The sequence below is a fragment of the Watersipora subatra genome, chromosome 4, assembly GCF_963576615.1.
Source record: "Watersipora subatra chromosome 4, tzWatSuba1.1, whole genome shotgun sequence".
Taxonomy (NCBI): domain Eukaryota; kingdom Metazoa; phylum Bryozoa; class Gymnolaemata; order Cheilostomatida; family Watersiporidae; genus Watersipora; species Watersipora subatra.
Window position 1 is genome coordinate 13,288,751 of NC_088711.1, and position 17,858 is coordinate 13,306,608.

The following is a 17,858-nucleotide window of genomic DNA, read 5'->3' on the forward strand; positions in this document are numbered from 1 at the left end:
GCTAGCAGACGCAGACAACTGAGAGATCGAAAGAAATTAGAATGAAAATTCTAAGCTTATGTTCTATCCAGTAGCTCTGACCAGTGAGCAGTCTATTCTGGTTCTCCTCAGTAAACTTTGATAAACGAACATCATACAGATATGAGACGTCTGAACCCAGGCTAGATTCTGAAGGCCTGCCATCTAGCTAATCAGATAAAAACCTCATATTTGGTTAGACAAGTAATGTGTTTGGTTGACTCGCTAAAAGTAAACTGTCATGCAAGTGCCAAGTATTACTGGTACTTTGCCAACAAACATTATGCTTTGTAGCTAAAGCTTTATACAAGCTAATATTATATAGTACTGTCTCATTATAGCTATTAATAATGCTTGTAGCTTTTTACAAAGCTTTTCTATGACCAAACATATAAATACTTGGGTTTTCTGTTATCAAATCAGTTGTCTCTGGAGTGTGCAATAAACCATTTCTCTAATTTAATACTCTATTTAATAGCTTCTGTGCAGAAACATAACAGAAGCTAATTGGCGACAAGGATTTCTCTTTTGAACAGTTACAAAGAGTTTTGTTCAGATTTTATCATTGATAAAATCGATACAAAGAGTTCTAGTTTATTACAAGAGTAACTGTTCAAAATTGCACCACTACAATGGCAGAAGTAGCAGACCTGATCAAGCTAATGCAGAAGCAGCAGGAGGACCAGAGACAGCAGCAAGAGGAGCAGAGAAAGCAGCAGGAAGAGCATAGACAACAGCAGCATGAGGAGTTCAAGCAGCAACAAGAGGAATACAGACGTCAGCAAGATGAAAGAATGGAGGAGAATAAGAAACTGATGGAGCTACTACTACAAAACCTACAACGGAAACAAGAAACAGCTGCAACCGCTGTTCCAGCCTTCCCAGGTTTTGACCCAACAGCAGAGCTACTAACAGATTACATAGACAGATTCAACACATTCATTGCAGCAAATTCTATTCATCAAGACAAGATTGCTGGCACTTTTCTCACCAACCAACAGCCTACACTCTACAAGCAGCTTAGTAATATGGCAGCTCAGCTTTCAACACCCAAGCAGATCAACGACCTCAACATGGATGAAATACTGGAATTTCTCAAAGACCAGTATGACCCTAAGCGCTTCATTGTTAGAGAGCGTTACAAGTATTGGAGTGACATGCAGAGGAAACCTGGAGAAACTATTCAAGAGTTAGCTGCCAGAATTCGTCAAGATGCAACTACATGTGCCTTCATAGACATTACAGATCCATTAGATGAGGCTCTCAGAACAAGATTTATCTGCTCTGTAAACAATGAAGCAGTTCTCAAATCTCTCTTCAAGGTCAAGGACAATGAACTCAACTTCAACAAAGCTATACAGGTAGCACAGGAAACAGAAGAAGCAGCTAAAGTTGCCAAAGAGACAGTTTATGGAAACTCGTCTAAAGTCAACAAGGTTGCTCAACAGAAATCAAAATACAAACCAATCCAGAAAAACAACTCTACACCTGACAAGCAGAAGGAAGGAAAGCTATGCTACAGATGTGACCGAACTAACCATACAGCGGATGACTGCAGATTCAAAGCAGCCACCTGCAACTTTTGTTCTAAACAAGGTCACATAGAAAGAGCATGCAAGAAAAAGAAATCATCGGCAGCAGAAAAACCAGTAAAGATGATAGAATGCACATCAACCAAGATGGTGAAACTTGCTGAAAACATCAAACTGGAGGGAGACAACTTCACACTTGAACTGGACACTGGAGCATGTGACAACTTCATCTGTAAATCAATATGGGAGAAGCTAGGAAAGCCAAACCTAAAACCTACTACAGTTAACTACAAATCAGCCTCAGGACATCTCATAGAGACGCTTGGCAGATGTGAGCTAACTGCCCAATTGGATGCACAGAAAGAAGTCAGACTACCATTTGTGATTAGTGCTGTACAAGATCTCAACCTACTAGGAAGAACTGCTATACAGCAACTAGGCATCTCTATTGATGACCAGCTACAACAGAACCTTGTATCAACAATCACAGAGAACCAGCCAGATGGGAGGTTACAAATCAAGTGTAAGGAGATGTGCAAAGAATTTCCAGAAATATTCAAAGACGAGCTAGGATGTCTCAAGAACTTTGAACTAGAGATAAACTTCAAACCTTCAACAAAGCCAGTCTTCTGCCGACCCAGACCAGTTCCTATTGCCTTGACAGAAGAGCTCAACCAAGCATACGAAGCAGGTGTAGCTAAAGGCATATGGGAACCAACTCAATTCAACCAGTATGGAACACCAGTTGTACCTGTACGCAAATCTACAAAAGGTCAAGCTGCAGGGAAGATCAGAGTATGTGGAGACTACTCCAAGACTATCAATAATCAGCTAGAAACACATAGGAAACCTATCCCACTACCAGAAGATCTAATCAGAAAACTAGGTGGAGGCTATTGCTACACAAAGATTGATTTAGCAGATGCCTACAATCAAATATTGTTGGCACCAGAAAGTCAACGACGACTAGCACTATCAACACACCGAGGAGTACTACTACAGAAGAGGTTGCCCTTTGGCATAAGCTCAGCACCAGGGTATTTTCAAGAAATCATGGAGCAACTGACACAAGACCTCCCAGGAGTAGCAGTATACCTAGATGATATACTAGTGGGTGGAGCCAATGCAGAGAGCCATCTACAAAACTTACGTCGACTTCTTCAAAGATTAGAAGAAAGAGGGCTCAGATGTAGAAAAGACAAGTGCTGTTTTGCTCAACCTACAGTAGAGTATCTGGGACACAAACTCACTTCAAAGGGAATCACTAAAGGAAAGAAGGCAGATGCAGTACAACAGATGCCAGTCCCAACAGACTTAACTCAGCTAAGATCTTTCTTAGGAGCTACACAATTCTACAGCAAGTTCATACCCAATCTGTCACAACTCACAGGACCATTGCACAAACTGACACGCAAAGGAGAGACCTGGAAGTGGGGCACTGAACAAGAAAAGAGCTTCAGCAAACTGAAAGATATGCTATCAACTGATAGTGTCTTAGCACACTTCAACCCAGATCTTGACATTGGAATCTCATGTGATGCTTCAGAAACTGGACTGGGAGCTGTACTATTTCATCGTTATCCTGATGGAAGTGCGAGACCAATAGCCAATGTTTCAAAAACACTGACCAGCACACAGAGGAAATATGGACAAATACAAAAAGAAGCTCTCTCAATCATATTTGCTCTAAAGAAGTATCACCAGTACCTGTATGGTCGACGGTTTATATTGGTAACTGACCACAGACCTCTTTTCACACTTCTAGGACCTACCAAAGGAGTTCCAGCTCTAGCAGCCAACAGACTAGCAAGATGGGCACTGGTACTAAATCAGTATGACTACACCATAAAATACAGATCTACCCAGCATCATCAAAATGCAGATGTCCTCTCAAGACTGCCAGTTGAACCTGATAAAGAGTTTGATGCAAGAGAAGATGAGGATGATGTTGATACAGTATGCACTATTCACACTATTGGACAACAGCTCAACTCTACAGACTACAATGTTCTAGCAAAGGAGACAAAGAAAGACCCAACACTAGCCACAGTAATGCGCTACACAGCAGAAGGATGGCCTGGTAACAAAGAGATGAAGGAGACTCAGCTGTCACTCTTCCACAAGATCTCAGATTCCCTTTCTATCACTGAAGGTTGTCTTCTATATGGCAACAGAGTAGTCATTCCTGTCAAGTTACAACAGGAAGTATTAAAGATCCTTCACCTTGGACACTTTGGAATGGAAAGAATGAAGAAGCTAGCTCGAACTGTTGTCTATTGGCCTCGCATTGACTCTGATATAGAGGAGACAAGCCGACAGTGCACTGCCTGTGCTGAACACCAGAAGCTTCCACAGAAATATCCTATACATCCCTGGATGCTACCTGAGAAGCCATGGAGTCGTCTTCACTTAGATCATGCAGTGAACTTCATGGGCAGCCAATGGCTAGTGATGATAGATGCCTACTCAAAGTATCCATGCATACACAGGACGTCATCTACTTCTACCAGAGCTACCACAGACATCTTAGAGGAGATATTCGCACACTTTGGATACCCTCACACCATAGTCACTGACAATGCTACCAGCTTCACCTCAGGAGAGTTTCAGCAGTGGTGTCAAGAGAGAAGCATTGTTCACCTCACTGGAGCACCCTACCATCCAGCTACAAATGGCGCAGCTGAAAGACTAGTACAATCCTTCAAACAAGCCATGAAGAAATCGTCACTCTCACCTAAATCTGCACTACAACAGTTCCTGATGCACTATAGAAGGACACCACTTCCTACAGGATACTCTCCCAGTCAGCTGCTGAATGGAAGACAGATGAGATGCAAGATTGACACCCTATTGCCATCACCCGCACACATAGCACAGTTTCATCAATCCAGAGAAGTCAACCGATCGGCAGAAAAGACAGTTAGCAAGATACACAGCTACAATCTTGGAGCACCATGCTATGCCTTGTATCATGGACCTAGACGCAACAGACAACCTAGATGGGTTCCAGCCATTGTTACTAAGATATATGGAACTCGTAGTCTCAATGTCAAAGTGGTACCAAAGGGACCTACTTGGAGAAGACATGTTGAACAACTCAGACCAAGATACTCAACAGAAGAAGATCAAGACCCTGGAGATAAACCTGATATAACAGAGGAGACAAAACTGCAACTACCAGCCCCTACAACTGTAACAGAGCAACCTCCGTCTAGAAGAAGACCACGCAACCCTCGTCTACCTGATGGAGATGAGTATAGCAGAGACAAACCCCGAAGGTCTAAGAGAACCAGAAAGAACCTTTAGCTTAGTGAGGAGGTGTCATGCAAGTGCCAAGTATTACTGGTACTTTGCCAACAAACATTATGCTTTTTAGCTAAAGCTTTATACAAGCTAATATTATATAGTACTGTCTCATTATAGCTATTAATAATGCTTGTAGCTTTTTACAAAGCTTTTCTATGACCAAACATATAAATACTTGGGTTTTCTGTTATCAAATCAGTTGTCTCTGGAGTGTGCAATAAACCATTTCTCTAATTTAATACTCTATTTAATAGCTTCTGTGCAGAAACATAACATAAACCAAGAGCTATAAGCCATGTTTTGAATGTTTAAATATGCTCGATGCTTATGATTAGCTGACATATGGCTGACTACATAATTACCTATATTACAACATAAATTCTGTGTTAGTGTTTCGCCAACTATGTATACATGTAGATTCATGATCTCAATCACTTACCGTATGTAACTGTTTTACGGATTGATCCATGGCTCCCAAGAGAAAAAGACAATTTGAAGCATCAATAGCAACACAATACAACTGAGAATAATAATTATATATTGTATTGCTTTGTCTAAAAAGTTAAAGCGCATCTGCTGTCATGCCAAACATCAATGTACAGCACAAACATCAATGATTGCCCATGCATACAATCTTACTATCATGTAATACAACAATAGATCCTATAGTAGAAGACTATCTCTTTTTATATAGTTTGTAGGAGCTCAATATATTTGTTTTTGCGAATAATTCTTTTTAAAAAGTTAGCAACTTGCGTAAGCTTGCCCTCATCTTTGTTGGCTAGGTAGTTAACTTCTTTGTTAAAGTGTAGATATAATGTCTTTGTATCTACAGCTTCACTTATAATCCTTATCATTTCCATGAATCTGTAAATAGAGGTGAAAGCTTAAAAGTCAGTCACACACCTACTGAGTTGGTAAAATGGCATGTGCATGGAGAAATTCCGCAGTGGGCACACAAGTACATAATGTAACAAAGTGTATTTCGTCAAAACATGTATAACTTACATTTCACAAAGTATATCCATACTTATAGCTCACAAAGTATACACATGCTATCAGACACGACAAGACACAAAACAAACAAACCAAAATACGAAAAGCCATTCAGATTTTCGCATCTAGAAATATCTTCCGTAAGTCGAAGCAAAATTTCTATTAAGAGACGTTTCATAACTTGAAAAAATGTTGTACGTAGTCATCCCTAAGACCAGGTTCCACTGTATCTACATTAATAAATTTCACTTTTTCCGTGTGTTTGTCTGTCTGTTAGTCAGCGTAAAACACAATGTGTTTCCACTATTTGGGCCGATTTCATTCAGACTTGACATGCATATGCTCTGCGTTTTTTTATCAAATCGATAAATATATTTGGTTTCAAAATTTCATTTGGTTCCTAAGAAACATCCTCTTAAGACTTGAACACCCAACCTGATAGCTATCTGATTCAAGATAAAAGCAAGAACAATCATATCATAATCGTATAATAGTATAAAATAAACTGAGGAGAATTTTATATAAAACTATAATTATGTCAAAGAAATGGGTAGATACTTCAACTATATTTTGAGTGACCAGTGATAGATAGTTAAGACTGGTTCATATAGAGTCAACAGTGCAAAAAACAAGTATCGACGTACCTGTCAGGCAGACTAACTCGATCCCAGGATGCAGCTGGATTGTCTTCAACAAGCTTAAAGAGAACATTTTTGTAGAAATAGCTTGGAAAGTATTTCAGCTGTGAATGTTTGTGCTTTAGAGCTTTCATTATACGGAAGAGAGTTATCTTCCTCCTAAAGTTAATAAGTGCAACAAGAGTTATCGTTCCTCTAACTTTATCAGCTACAACAAAGATGTTTAGCATCTGAAACAACAAATTACAGCAGAGTTAACTTTTTCCTGAAGCTTAGAATTGCAACAGAGTTACTTTCTAGTTAAAGATCAGAATTGCCAGAGTTGTCTTCCACTTGCACATACATGTACATACAGTTTACAGCCAAACCTCAGCACACCAAGCTCAGCCTTTCCAATGTTCGCTTCGTATGCCAAACTATTTTAATAAGTAAGCATTGTTTTGTCTAACCTGTCTCACAGCTCAAAAACATATCGCAAAATAATAATGGTAATTAAATATAGCACTAAAACAAATCCATCATATCAAACTATGTAAAAAACTAAATTATCCGAAAATAACTAAGCGAATAAAGTAAGAACCAAGAGAGATTTTTATTGTCAAATGAGACAAATGAATTGAGGTATAGCCTTGATGATACAGGAGGCAGTCGGTAGTTAGATTGCGAGAGCGGAGCAAGTCTAACTTGGACTGTGTGAACTGTAAAGTAACATAACACTTTATATAGATTTATTTTTGTATTGTTTAAATTTTGATCATAAATATAACCATGACCAGCATCTCCATTTTCACTCTCTTCCAACACTTCAAATTCATCAAAGAATTGATCAGAGGATGTTTTCTCATGTTTTTCTATTCCTTGTATTAATTCTAAGCAAGCAATGATTTGTCTTTTCTCATCACTCATACCACTCACACTAGTCTTAATGGGATCCAAGATTTTAAAGCTAAAAAGGAAGATGTGACGCATTGCTTAATATTATTTGAATAAATGTAAATATTATAAAATTAAAACAGACGAAGGAGAACTGCAATATTCACAAAACTGCAATATTTTGAGACACGTAAGACGTGGCATTTTGAAAATTAATGCTTATGTCGAGAAAAATATTTGCTCAGATTTTATAGGATGTTGATGAATTTATATGTTGAGGAAACCGTAAGTCAATGTTTGACTGTACATGAGATGTTGACACTCAATGTTGTAGACGAGAAAATGTGACCATAATACCAGAAGACTAGCGAGTTACAGGATGAGAAGCGAGGTCTGTCAGCAGATGGTGCATCTGTTTGTCAACTTGGAGTTTATTTCTTATGAGTTTTAGAAGCAAGTTTATTGTGATAGATTTTATCTGAAATAAAACCAAGTCCATATATCTTATTAATCTTTATGATTTGGTAAAACAGACCTTAAACACAATTGATTGATGCAGGCAGTTTCTGATTGGTGAAGTAGATGGCCTATAGCGAGTGATTTTTAACTCTCAGGCTACCCTTTACTAGGTCAAATAATTAGAAAATATATATTTTTCAATTCTTACAAGCTTACTAATTTTGTATAGAAGAGAAGCAAATGATAAGTGAACTCAGACTGTATGTTACAGTGAGAACAGAGAGCTGGTAAAAGTGTCCTATATATGACATGCTAGATGATGCTGCAAACCTCAACTAAAATTACAGCTGAAATAATCATGGTCATAGTTTTACAGCATGCTGTTAACTACAAATAAATATACTCACATTGCATAATATAACTGATATTGTTAATGCAATGTAATAGAAAATGGACAATCCATGACGCAACTTGACTCACAGCCTAGCTGAACTGTAAACTAGAATTCTGTATAACTATTGGTTATAGCTGCTTGTGTGGGAAAGAAATTTTATTTACTTTATTTGCCAATATTACAGCGAGTACAGCCAGTCAGTTACTAGGGAATTCTGAGCGGAAAATAACTAATGATCACACTCACTCGTCATGCTTGTAGTACTCTCGAAGCTTTGCTAGCTCCTTGCGAGAATAAGACAGCCTCCAGTATTCTCCCCCATGCGCAACACTTTCATCACTATATGGTTTACCTACGAGATCCAAGCCACCACTGCAATACAATTGGGATGAATGAAGACTTGCTGATTTTGAGGTTAATATTGCGCTATCATATGTTCAACGTCTGCTGACAAATAGCCCAAGAATATGAATGATATACAAAGACCCTACTCTAAAAAAAATTGAAAAAATACTTTAAAGATCTGATCAAGATGTTACCTAGCACAAGATTTTTACTGCAATGTTCCACCCTTTTAAACACATGGTGCTCTAAGCTCTCCGTGTTTAAATTGTAGCCTAACCAAAGCTAAGACTAGAATCTAACACAAATAGCCAACCTGTTACTAATATCTTCTGCCTTTAAGCACACCACTATATCAATGTCAAGTTGCTCCTGTCTCCACTTCAGGTTAAGGGTCGTAGCGGGCCCGCTGGTCGAGCGTTTCACTATAACTGGGCTGCCAGCAAACTCCATGTTATCTTTCTCAGCCAACAGACACTTGTCCATCTCACTCTGAATTAACCTCCTCGCCTATAATTGTTGCATGTATCTGACCATGTACACTCACTAGACAGTAAGCCTGTCTTCCCTATGTGTTCATTGAAACCAAACTATAAAAAGCAGATGCATGAATGTAAAATGAAAATAAGTCTTACACTAAGTACACATTGGCTTGTCGTCTGCTTTCATCAGACAGAAAACTCCAATTTTAGTTATATATAGCAAGTGCGACCTGCCTCTATCTTACAATCTAAGACAAGTCTCATAATAGTTGGCCTTCAGTAAATATGCAGCAAACATGCTGAGGCAGACTACCTTGGCAGTAGACAAATATCCTTTTTCATCGAGGAGTTTTGATGGTCCTCCCTTCACTAGCCTCCAAGCTGGATTGTCAGATTTCTCTGCCACAGCGGATGAGATCTTATTGCCATTTTTCTTCGTTTTGGGAACTTTGAGGAAAAACTGAATATCATAATCTGACTTTCCAGGAAGAGTTGTGAACTCGTAACTACTTCCCATGTACGCCACATCTGATCGATATGCTTCAAGACAAGGCAATATCAATGTCTGTGTGATATGACTCACCACTTCTATAACAGAACAGTAATAGTGCAATTACAGCAACACTGGAAAAAAACGACTCCTTACCATAACTGTTACAGCAAGCAATCACTGATCAAACAGAGAGAACAATAGCAATGTCGTATGTCACGAGGTATATACAGCTATGCACAGTCAACAACTATTTTGTTTGGAGAAAGCGAGCTCAAATTTTTTCAGTGTCTTTAAGAACGGCATGTATGCATACAGCAGGCACTCCTATAACGTGAATAATATGTTCTGAAAATATTTACATTATATAGAGATTTTACACTATACAAAGTGTAAAATACATGTAATTTGTAAATACATGTTATTCGTTCCAAGTTCATCCCAGACTCACCCCTTTGGTCATTCACAATAAAACAAAACTAAACATAACTTTGTAATTTACTGACTGTACAGTAACTGTAGTACTATTGGTTTGCATCAACAACTTTTTCATTCTTTTCTTATTGCTTACGCTTGGCTTAGAGTCCGTGATTACAATAATTTTACATTAAGTTGTATTGAGGCCGTACAAATCCAAAGCCATTTTAAATTTAATTTTGTTGACTTTTCTCTACAGGGCAGTCTGTGCAGCAAAGAGAAAATAGTGTATGACTAAATTAAGTAAACAATATAATAGATACCCCTATATGATGATTTTTCTACAAAGTACAGCAAGAGAGAATGAGATATTTTTAAGGGTAACTTTTGGGAACATGGTAAATTTGAGAACTTTCACTGACTTGACACTTTACATTATATGGAATTTCTTCAAGTAACGTGATGAAAAAACTTTACAGAAATTTTTTGCTATTGGTAAAATTTATGTAAAAGGAGGTTTACGTTGTAATGGCGTGTAATGTACTATTAAAACCGAGAAGACAACTCCAGTTGGTTACAGCTCATCACATTTCTACGTATTTGAACAGTTACAGATATTAGAGTTACCTGGTTTTTTCTTTTGGTCATTAGATAACGATGACCTCAGATATTTTTCTTCGATGCGACGTAGCTCTTTACCCAACACACTGTTGTACTCTCCTGATGGACAATCACCTTCAACCTTGCACTCCCCCTGGATGTCAGGTTTGGAGTATTTCCCAGTCGCAAGTGTTCCATTTATGAATACAAAAATTATCCATGCCGACGCGATACCTAAAAATGTGATTTATATATATATATCTTAATAGGAAAATCTGAGTGTTTGTTGTCCATACGTCTAATTATAGCAATAAAGTTCTAGGAATGTAAAAATCACTTCACATTAAATTGAACTCAGAAACCCTAGTTCTACAGACAGACATGCTATCCATTAAGTCACACTACCTACTCGTCATACCATGGAATACTTGTGTACATATTTATTACAGCTGTCAATCTTTTAGCACAATTGAACTACCAAAAGAAAAATAAGTGCACAGATTTCTCCAAAGTGCTACAAATATATGTATATATAGCATCTTATAAACTTAAACATAGTACAGCTAGTATATATACATATTCGGGAGTTATTCCCTGGTGAAAGCAGGGAATAACTTATATATTTATGTACTTATATATTTTATGAGTACATGTAAAGATTATGATCTACAGACCTTTTTTATTAGTAGTTGACTGGCACACAAGGCCTTAGTAGCCTAGTAGTATTTTTCACCTATATTTCTGCTACAACTGTTCAAATAAGTTGGTTACATTTACGAGGCATAAAAAATGCAGAGATTGCCATCACCAATTGTAATAAACGATAAGTAAGAAAAACGTAATCGGCTTCTGTGGGACCAAATTTCAAAAAGAGATAAATGCACAGATCAATTTAAAGTTGACAAAAGTTGTTTCTAACTAAAAGATATCATGACAACCTAAGTATTTTACGTTCTGCCACAAACACATTTAAAAAATGCTGTAACTATCTTGGACCGTGCCTGTAGACATAAAGACTGATCAAATGAAACTACTGTCATTTGGAGGCAAAAAATTTGACTTCTGAAACTTTGCTTTTTTGCATTTCGGAGTACCCCAGACTACTTTTTAGGTTTAGCTAAACCAACTATGGGACACATAGTGATAACAAGGCTTCAAAAAATTTTTCATCAAAATCTGTACCCCAACCTTTAATGTTTGCTAAAGAGAATCAAAGCGATGATTATCGGTTATTTTTTCAAAACAATCTTTCTCGCAAGTATACTCATATTTCTTCTTGCCGTCATCTAGTTGTTTTTTATAATCTCAAATTAAAGATGTTAGTGGAAATTCAATTTGAGGTGATAGAGCATGGTATGCAAGTGTACCATAGTTTTATTATTATATCTGATTAATTGAAAAATTATGTACATGTAGTAGCCTTCACATGGCCAGTTTCATGGTGAGAACAGAAAGGTTCGATATTGATGTTTTAATAGACCTTAATGAAAACTAAGTGTGCAACTATGCACAAAAATACCCATGTACAACTTCTAACGTGAATGGATAGAAAACCAATACACACGCCTTCGCCAAATTGCTCCACTAGACTGGCTTTGCAGCGACGTGAACACATGGTAATGTTGTATGGAAGTACGTGTAAGCGTAGCAAAAGCAAATAGCATAATCAAAATAACGCCTGAACCACCGGAGAATACAAAATACTGCAATGAACCAAACACCAGGTACATACGATGACCATCAAGACAAACAATCAACATACACTTATCCACAAGCGAACTGTTACCAGACTGTTATCACTTTCATTTGACTGTCGAGACTCAGTCATACGTAACTGAGCAAACAAACATGAACGGCCATACCATTCGGGTGTAAGTTTTAGTGGCTTTTAACCTTTTAATCATTACTGTTTAGAATTTTGTTAGTTGTGTATGTTAATTGTTAGACTTATAGAATAGAGAATATATTTTTTTGGTGAATATCGGTACTGCTTATAATAAATAGCTTGACATCTTCACTAGCGTTTAAACCAGTAATAATCAAATTACTTCACAAAATCGAAGCAAAAGTGCACAAACTAAACATAATCAAAATAGAATAAAATAAAGCAAATTGTACATTGATATATGTGTGGATTCGGATTGTGTATAACATAATTTTTTCCGTAAACATTCATTGTAGTGGAACTAGGCTGGTTTTACTCTAAGTGTTGTCTTTCCTTGCTTATGTTGTGTTATGTGGCTTTGTCCTTGACATTGGGGGTCATTCTGGGTGCAAGTTAACAAAAATAAACTACGAGTAAAACTGAAATTTTTTAAGTTTTCCTTAAGCCACTGAAGAGTCGAACGCAATAATACTACATTGTGGAAGCGTGTTGGTCGGTGATTCCCATGTCCAGTGATCTCAGGTAAATCAGAGAGACAATTATTTGACTCAAGTACTGAAAATATAGAAACTGACCAAACTGTTTCTGTTAGCTTTGAGTTGACCTAGAACATGTCAACAATATATCAACCTGTCATACAGCAGCCAGCTACAATCGATTTACTGCAAGACAAGGAGGAAAGTTACAGGTCGTTTGTGTAAAGCTGGAAGAATGTTTTATATACTCACCGAGCTAAACAAGCGGCCCAATGAATACCAAGTGACTATGCTAAAACACCATGTAGTTGTTGAAGCAGTTAAAATCATTGAGACAAGCCCACAATATGAAAAAGATTCATGTAAAGCGGATGATATTCTTAAAATCTTACAGGCATGCTGTATCGGAGAACATAATGTCTTACGTGTTCGATATCTATTCAACTCTACATCACAGACTGAGGGACAATCATTTGAGGCATCTTATCTTGAGTTGTGTCAAAAGGCCCAAAAATGCCAATTCGGTTATGCAGGATCAGACCTCATTCGCGACAGAATAGTTCTAGGCATCCATAAAGACTGTACTAGGAAAAAGCTGATAGCCTTTGGGAATAATTTTACACTGGAAGAGGCCATGAAAATTTGCAGATCACAAAAATTGGCTGCCAGGGCGGTGAAAGAAATCAGCTCACAAGCACTTACCTCTGACTTGTCGACTAAACCAGTCAAAGTCGTCTCCCGGTCATCACGACGCCAAAAACCATCCTATGTAGGTCACTCAAGTGGTGGCAAATCAGGCACATGTGGTTATTGTGGAGGAATAACACACCCAAGGAATGCAACAAAGTTGGCTCCTGGAGGAAAGGCTTGCAGATCAGCAAACTATTCCAAGCGAATCAATTTGGCGGAAACAGAGTCTGATGGCCGCAGATGAAACTCTATTCTGCGAGGACCTCAAGATCAATAGTATCCACAACCATTCAGGATGGTCAGCTACTATAGAGGTTGATAAGACATCAGTAACATTCACGCTCGATTCTGGCGCAGATGCTTCAGTTATGAAATTTACAGAGCCAATGGTTCACATGGTCAATCTAGACCAGGCCCGGTATCGTCGTCGTGGTCTGGAAATCAAATCATTAATTGCTTAGGAACTTTTACAGCGTGCCTCAAATATGGCCCGAAATCTACCAAAGAGACTACTATATATGTGATAGCTAACCAGAACACCAACCTACTGAGTAGGGAGGCTTGCAAAAACCTTGGGCTACTAACGTGCAATGACAGACAGAGATTATCTATCAGCAACACCCTACAGTCTTCAACAGTCTGGGGTTTGCCAAGGACTACTCTTACAAAACAAGTCTCAGGGAAGATACCCAACCTATGTGTATATACACCGCCCACTCTGTTCCACAACTTCTGCTACTGAAGGTTAAAGATAAACTCCAGGAGATGTTAAAAATGGGTGTTATATTCATGGTAAAAAAGTCATCGTACGGTGTAGTGGAATGGTGCTGGTACCAAAACCTGATGGATCTGTGCGCATATGTGTAAATTCGTCCCACCTACACCAATCAGTTAGGCAAGAGATTTATCCAACTGCTTGCGTCGATAACAGTCTGGCTAAACCTGGACAGAGTAAGAATCTTTCTCGTCTTGATGCCAATTCTGGGTATCATCAAATCAACCTCATAACACTCTCGATTGCTGACCACTTTCCTTACACCGCCTGGTAGGAATGCATTCAACAGGCTGCCATTTGGAAATTCAGCCGCACCAGAGGTCTTTCATCGATATATCAATGAACTACTAAGTGATATCGAGGCGATAATAATTCACATAGATGATATTCTGATCTATGCTTCTACTGGGGAAATCCACGACAACTGTCTCAAGAAGGTTCGTGATTGTGTTGTTCACTCAGGCATGACTATCAATAAGAAAAAGTGTCTATTCAGGCAGACATCGATCAAATTTATTGGACATACCATAGATGGTGATGGCATACACCCTGACAATGAGAAGACCAAGGCCATTTTAAAATTCCCTAGACCTCAGAACCAATCAGACACTTAAAAGGTATCTTGAATCAGCCAATGAAGTTCATCTCCAACCTAGCGGAGCTCACGGCACCGATTCGCAAATTACTCCGAGAGAACCAAGAGCGGGTCTAGGGCACTGCCCAGCAGGACACATTCACAAGACTGAAAGGAATACTGGCTTCTGACAAAGTTTTTGCTCCATACGACCCAAAACTTGAGATGGTACTTGCCACGACTGAGTGTAACAGCAGGTTAGAAGCTGCCTTGTGTCAGATTCAAACTGATGGCACACGCCGACCAGCCAGCTTTGCTTTAAGATCCTTAACAAAGGTTGAAAAGAGATATGCAGTCATTGAGAAAGAGGCACTGGCAGTAGCGTGGGGCTGCGAAAGATTCAATCAAGACTTACACGAGCTCATGTTCACTGTAGAGGTAAACCACAAGCCTCTAGTCACACTGCTTAATCCGAAGAATCTTGCTGACATGCTGGCCCGAGTTGTTCAATTTCGTCTTCATCTGATGAAGTACTCTCCCATAGTTACTTATGTTCCAGAGTCGAAACACCATGTAGCATACTATCTATCGAGAATCAATGGAGCGCAGACAACTGTCAGCGAGGTGCAGCTCATTGATGAAGTAGAATACTTCAATAAGGAGTTCATACCAAAGCGTGCATCTGTTAACCGCGTACGTGACGCTCAAAATGATGACCCAGGCCTCCGAAGGGTAATAGAGTTCTGTCAACGCAGCTGACCAGCCTACAAACGTGAACATCCATCACTTATGCCTTATTTTGATCATCAGGGTTATCTAACTGCAGATAAGGAAGTGTTGCTCTACGATGGTAGACTTGTGATACCTGGTGGTCTTCAGCTGGAGTTGCTTAATCTTGTACATCAGGACCATCAGAGCATAGCGAGATGTCGAAAGCGAGCAAGGAGAGATCTATGGTCGCCAGGTATGAGTTGTGACACAGACGCGGTAGTTCGTCAATGCAACATCTGCCAGCAAGTTCTCCCTACTACAAAAGAAACACTAGCACCTAGTTCTTTCCCTGATGGCCCATGGGAAAAACTCGGAATAGATCTGTTTTAATTAGATGGGAAGGTCTACTTTCTGATTGTAGACTACTACAGTCATTGGATTGAAGTTCATGAAACCCCACTGAAAACCAGACTTCATCTAGCACAGTAGCCATCTTAGACAAAGTCTTTGCAACACATGTGCTCCCAGACTATATAGTATCAGACAATGGTCTTCGGTTTGCATCACAAGGTTTTGAGCAATATGCAAGAGAACAATTTTACACTAATTACCTCGCTATCTACAAGCTAACGGGAGGCAGACAGTTATAGTTAAGATAGATCTTTCCACAACTCTGCTGAATTATCGATCAATCCCTCTAGAGAATGGATCCTCTCCCTCACATCTTCTGAGGAGCCGACGTCTCAAGACGCGTATACCTATAATTTTTCCGGGTCACCTTACGCTTGCTCTTGCCAATCAACAAGAGGATTGCAGTTGTGAGAATGACAAACGTTAGTATGCAGCGGAGCATTACAATAAACGTCATCATGCTAGAAACCTTCCAGAAGTGAAACCAAGCCAACAAGTATACATCTGAGATCAGAAGGCCACAGGATTAGTCTTACGACAGGCAGCTCCTCGTTCCTACACTATAACCAATGAAGCAGACAACACCATACGCTGAAACAGATCAGCCCTTATTCCAATGATAGCCCCCTCAGATGGTCACACTAACTAAACAACAGTGTAGACCAGTGGATATACCTGAAAAGGGACAGGACATTCAGTCTCCGAACATTAACAGAGACCGCGACATGATGGCAAGCCGCCACCATATCTTGTAAAAAACTACCAAACATTCTTCGGATAATCATGACATATATGTCCTACGATGTACTTTTTGTACTGAGACAAATGTTTCTTAGAATCACTTTCATTCTATATTCTATTTTTTGTTTTTTGTTTTTGTCTTACACAGTTTAAGGCACATTTGTTGTGCTTCCAATCCCAGAAGGGGAGATGTAGAGGAACTAGGCTGGCTTCACACTCGTAAGTGTTGTCTTTCCTTGCTTATGTTGCGTTACGTGGTTTTGCCCTTGACATCGGGGGCCATTCTAGACGCAAGTTACCAAAAATAAACTACTATTAAAACTGCAATCCTTCAAGTCTACCTTTAGCCACTGATGAGCCAAACACAATAATACTACAACCGTGACAGTAATACCGTAAATGTGGTTGAATTGGGCTCGTTACGGTTACAGACTTACAGCCTGTATCTGGTATAATACATGGCTATGCAATAGATCACATCGATCAGTGTACGGTTTCATTTAGTCTATCTTGACAAACTGTTGTTTTTTGCGGAGTTATCCCTTCGTCGAGCAAAATAACTCGTTGTTTTGCTCGCCCGCTCGACGGAGGGACAACTCCGCAAAAACAACAGTTTGTCAAGACGGGCTATAACAATGATACACAGGGGGCTGTATATCATTGGCTTCATTGTATCACAATTTCGATACTTTACGCTCACGGTACTTTTTTTAAGCTTATAATGGTATTATTTTAATTTATCATGAATAAAATTTTACGGGCATTCCAGTTGAAGCCTGTTTCAAAAAATATATGCATATTTATGTACATGTATATATAAATTACTATACATGTATACTGCTACCAATTATCTCATCAAGCTGTAGTATATGAGCGATAAGTTTCTATTTACTCTGGCTTTTAACATTGGCTGTTTATCATGGCCTCATACAGATACACCTTTGTCTACGTTTATTGTCTCTATTAGAATCCGTGTGCCCCATCTGCATGTCAAACATTTGTAATGCATTTTGAATAAAAATTGATTTCACTTGTACAAATCGCTTGA

At 38.8% G+C, this 17,858-nt stretch overlaps 1 protein-coding gene across 2 annotated transcripts; it reads right to left on the minus strand.

Annotated features, from left to right (window-relative positions):
- Window positions 1-5,377: 5,377 nt before the first annotated feature.
- On the minus strand, window positions 5,378-17,182 carry LOC137394655 (cyclic GMP-AMP synthase-like receptor). Of its 2 annotated transcripts, none has more exons than XM_068081413.1 (7): window positions 16,955-17,182; window positions 10,575-10,781; window positions 9,354-9,628; window positions 8,875-9,050; window positions 8,463-8,588; window positions 6,497-6,649; window positions 5,378-5,723 (listed from the first exon to the last, which is right to left on the minus strand). In XM_068081413.1, exons 1-7 carry the CDS (start codon window positions 16,968-16,970, stop codon window positions 5,543-5,545), a joined length of 1,134 nt encoding a protein of 377 aa, XP_067937514.1. In that variant the 5' UTR covers window positions 16,971-17,182; the 3' UTR covers window positions 5,378-5,542. The 2 variants fall into 2 exon arrangements, with proteins under 2 accessions (XP_067937514.1, XP_067937513.1); XM_068081412.1 differs by having other exon boundaries at window positions 8,875-9,068.
- Between the last annotated feature and the right edge of the window lie 676 nt (window positions 17,183-17,858).

Bases quoted from the DNA above. Each gene is read 5' to 3' on its own strand.
- LOC137394655 (XM_068081412.1), bottom strand. The intron at 9,629-10,574 runs GTAACTCTAATA...GTTCTGTTATAG, and splicing joins TGACCAAAAGAAAAAACCAG to AAGTGGTGAGTCATATCACA. The intron at 6,650-8,462 runs GTGAGTGTGATC...TATTAACTTTAG, and splicing joins GAGTACTACAAGCATGACGA to GAGGAAGATAACTCTCTTCC.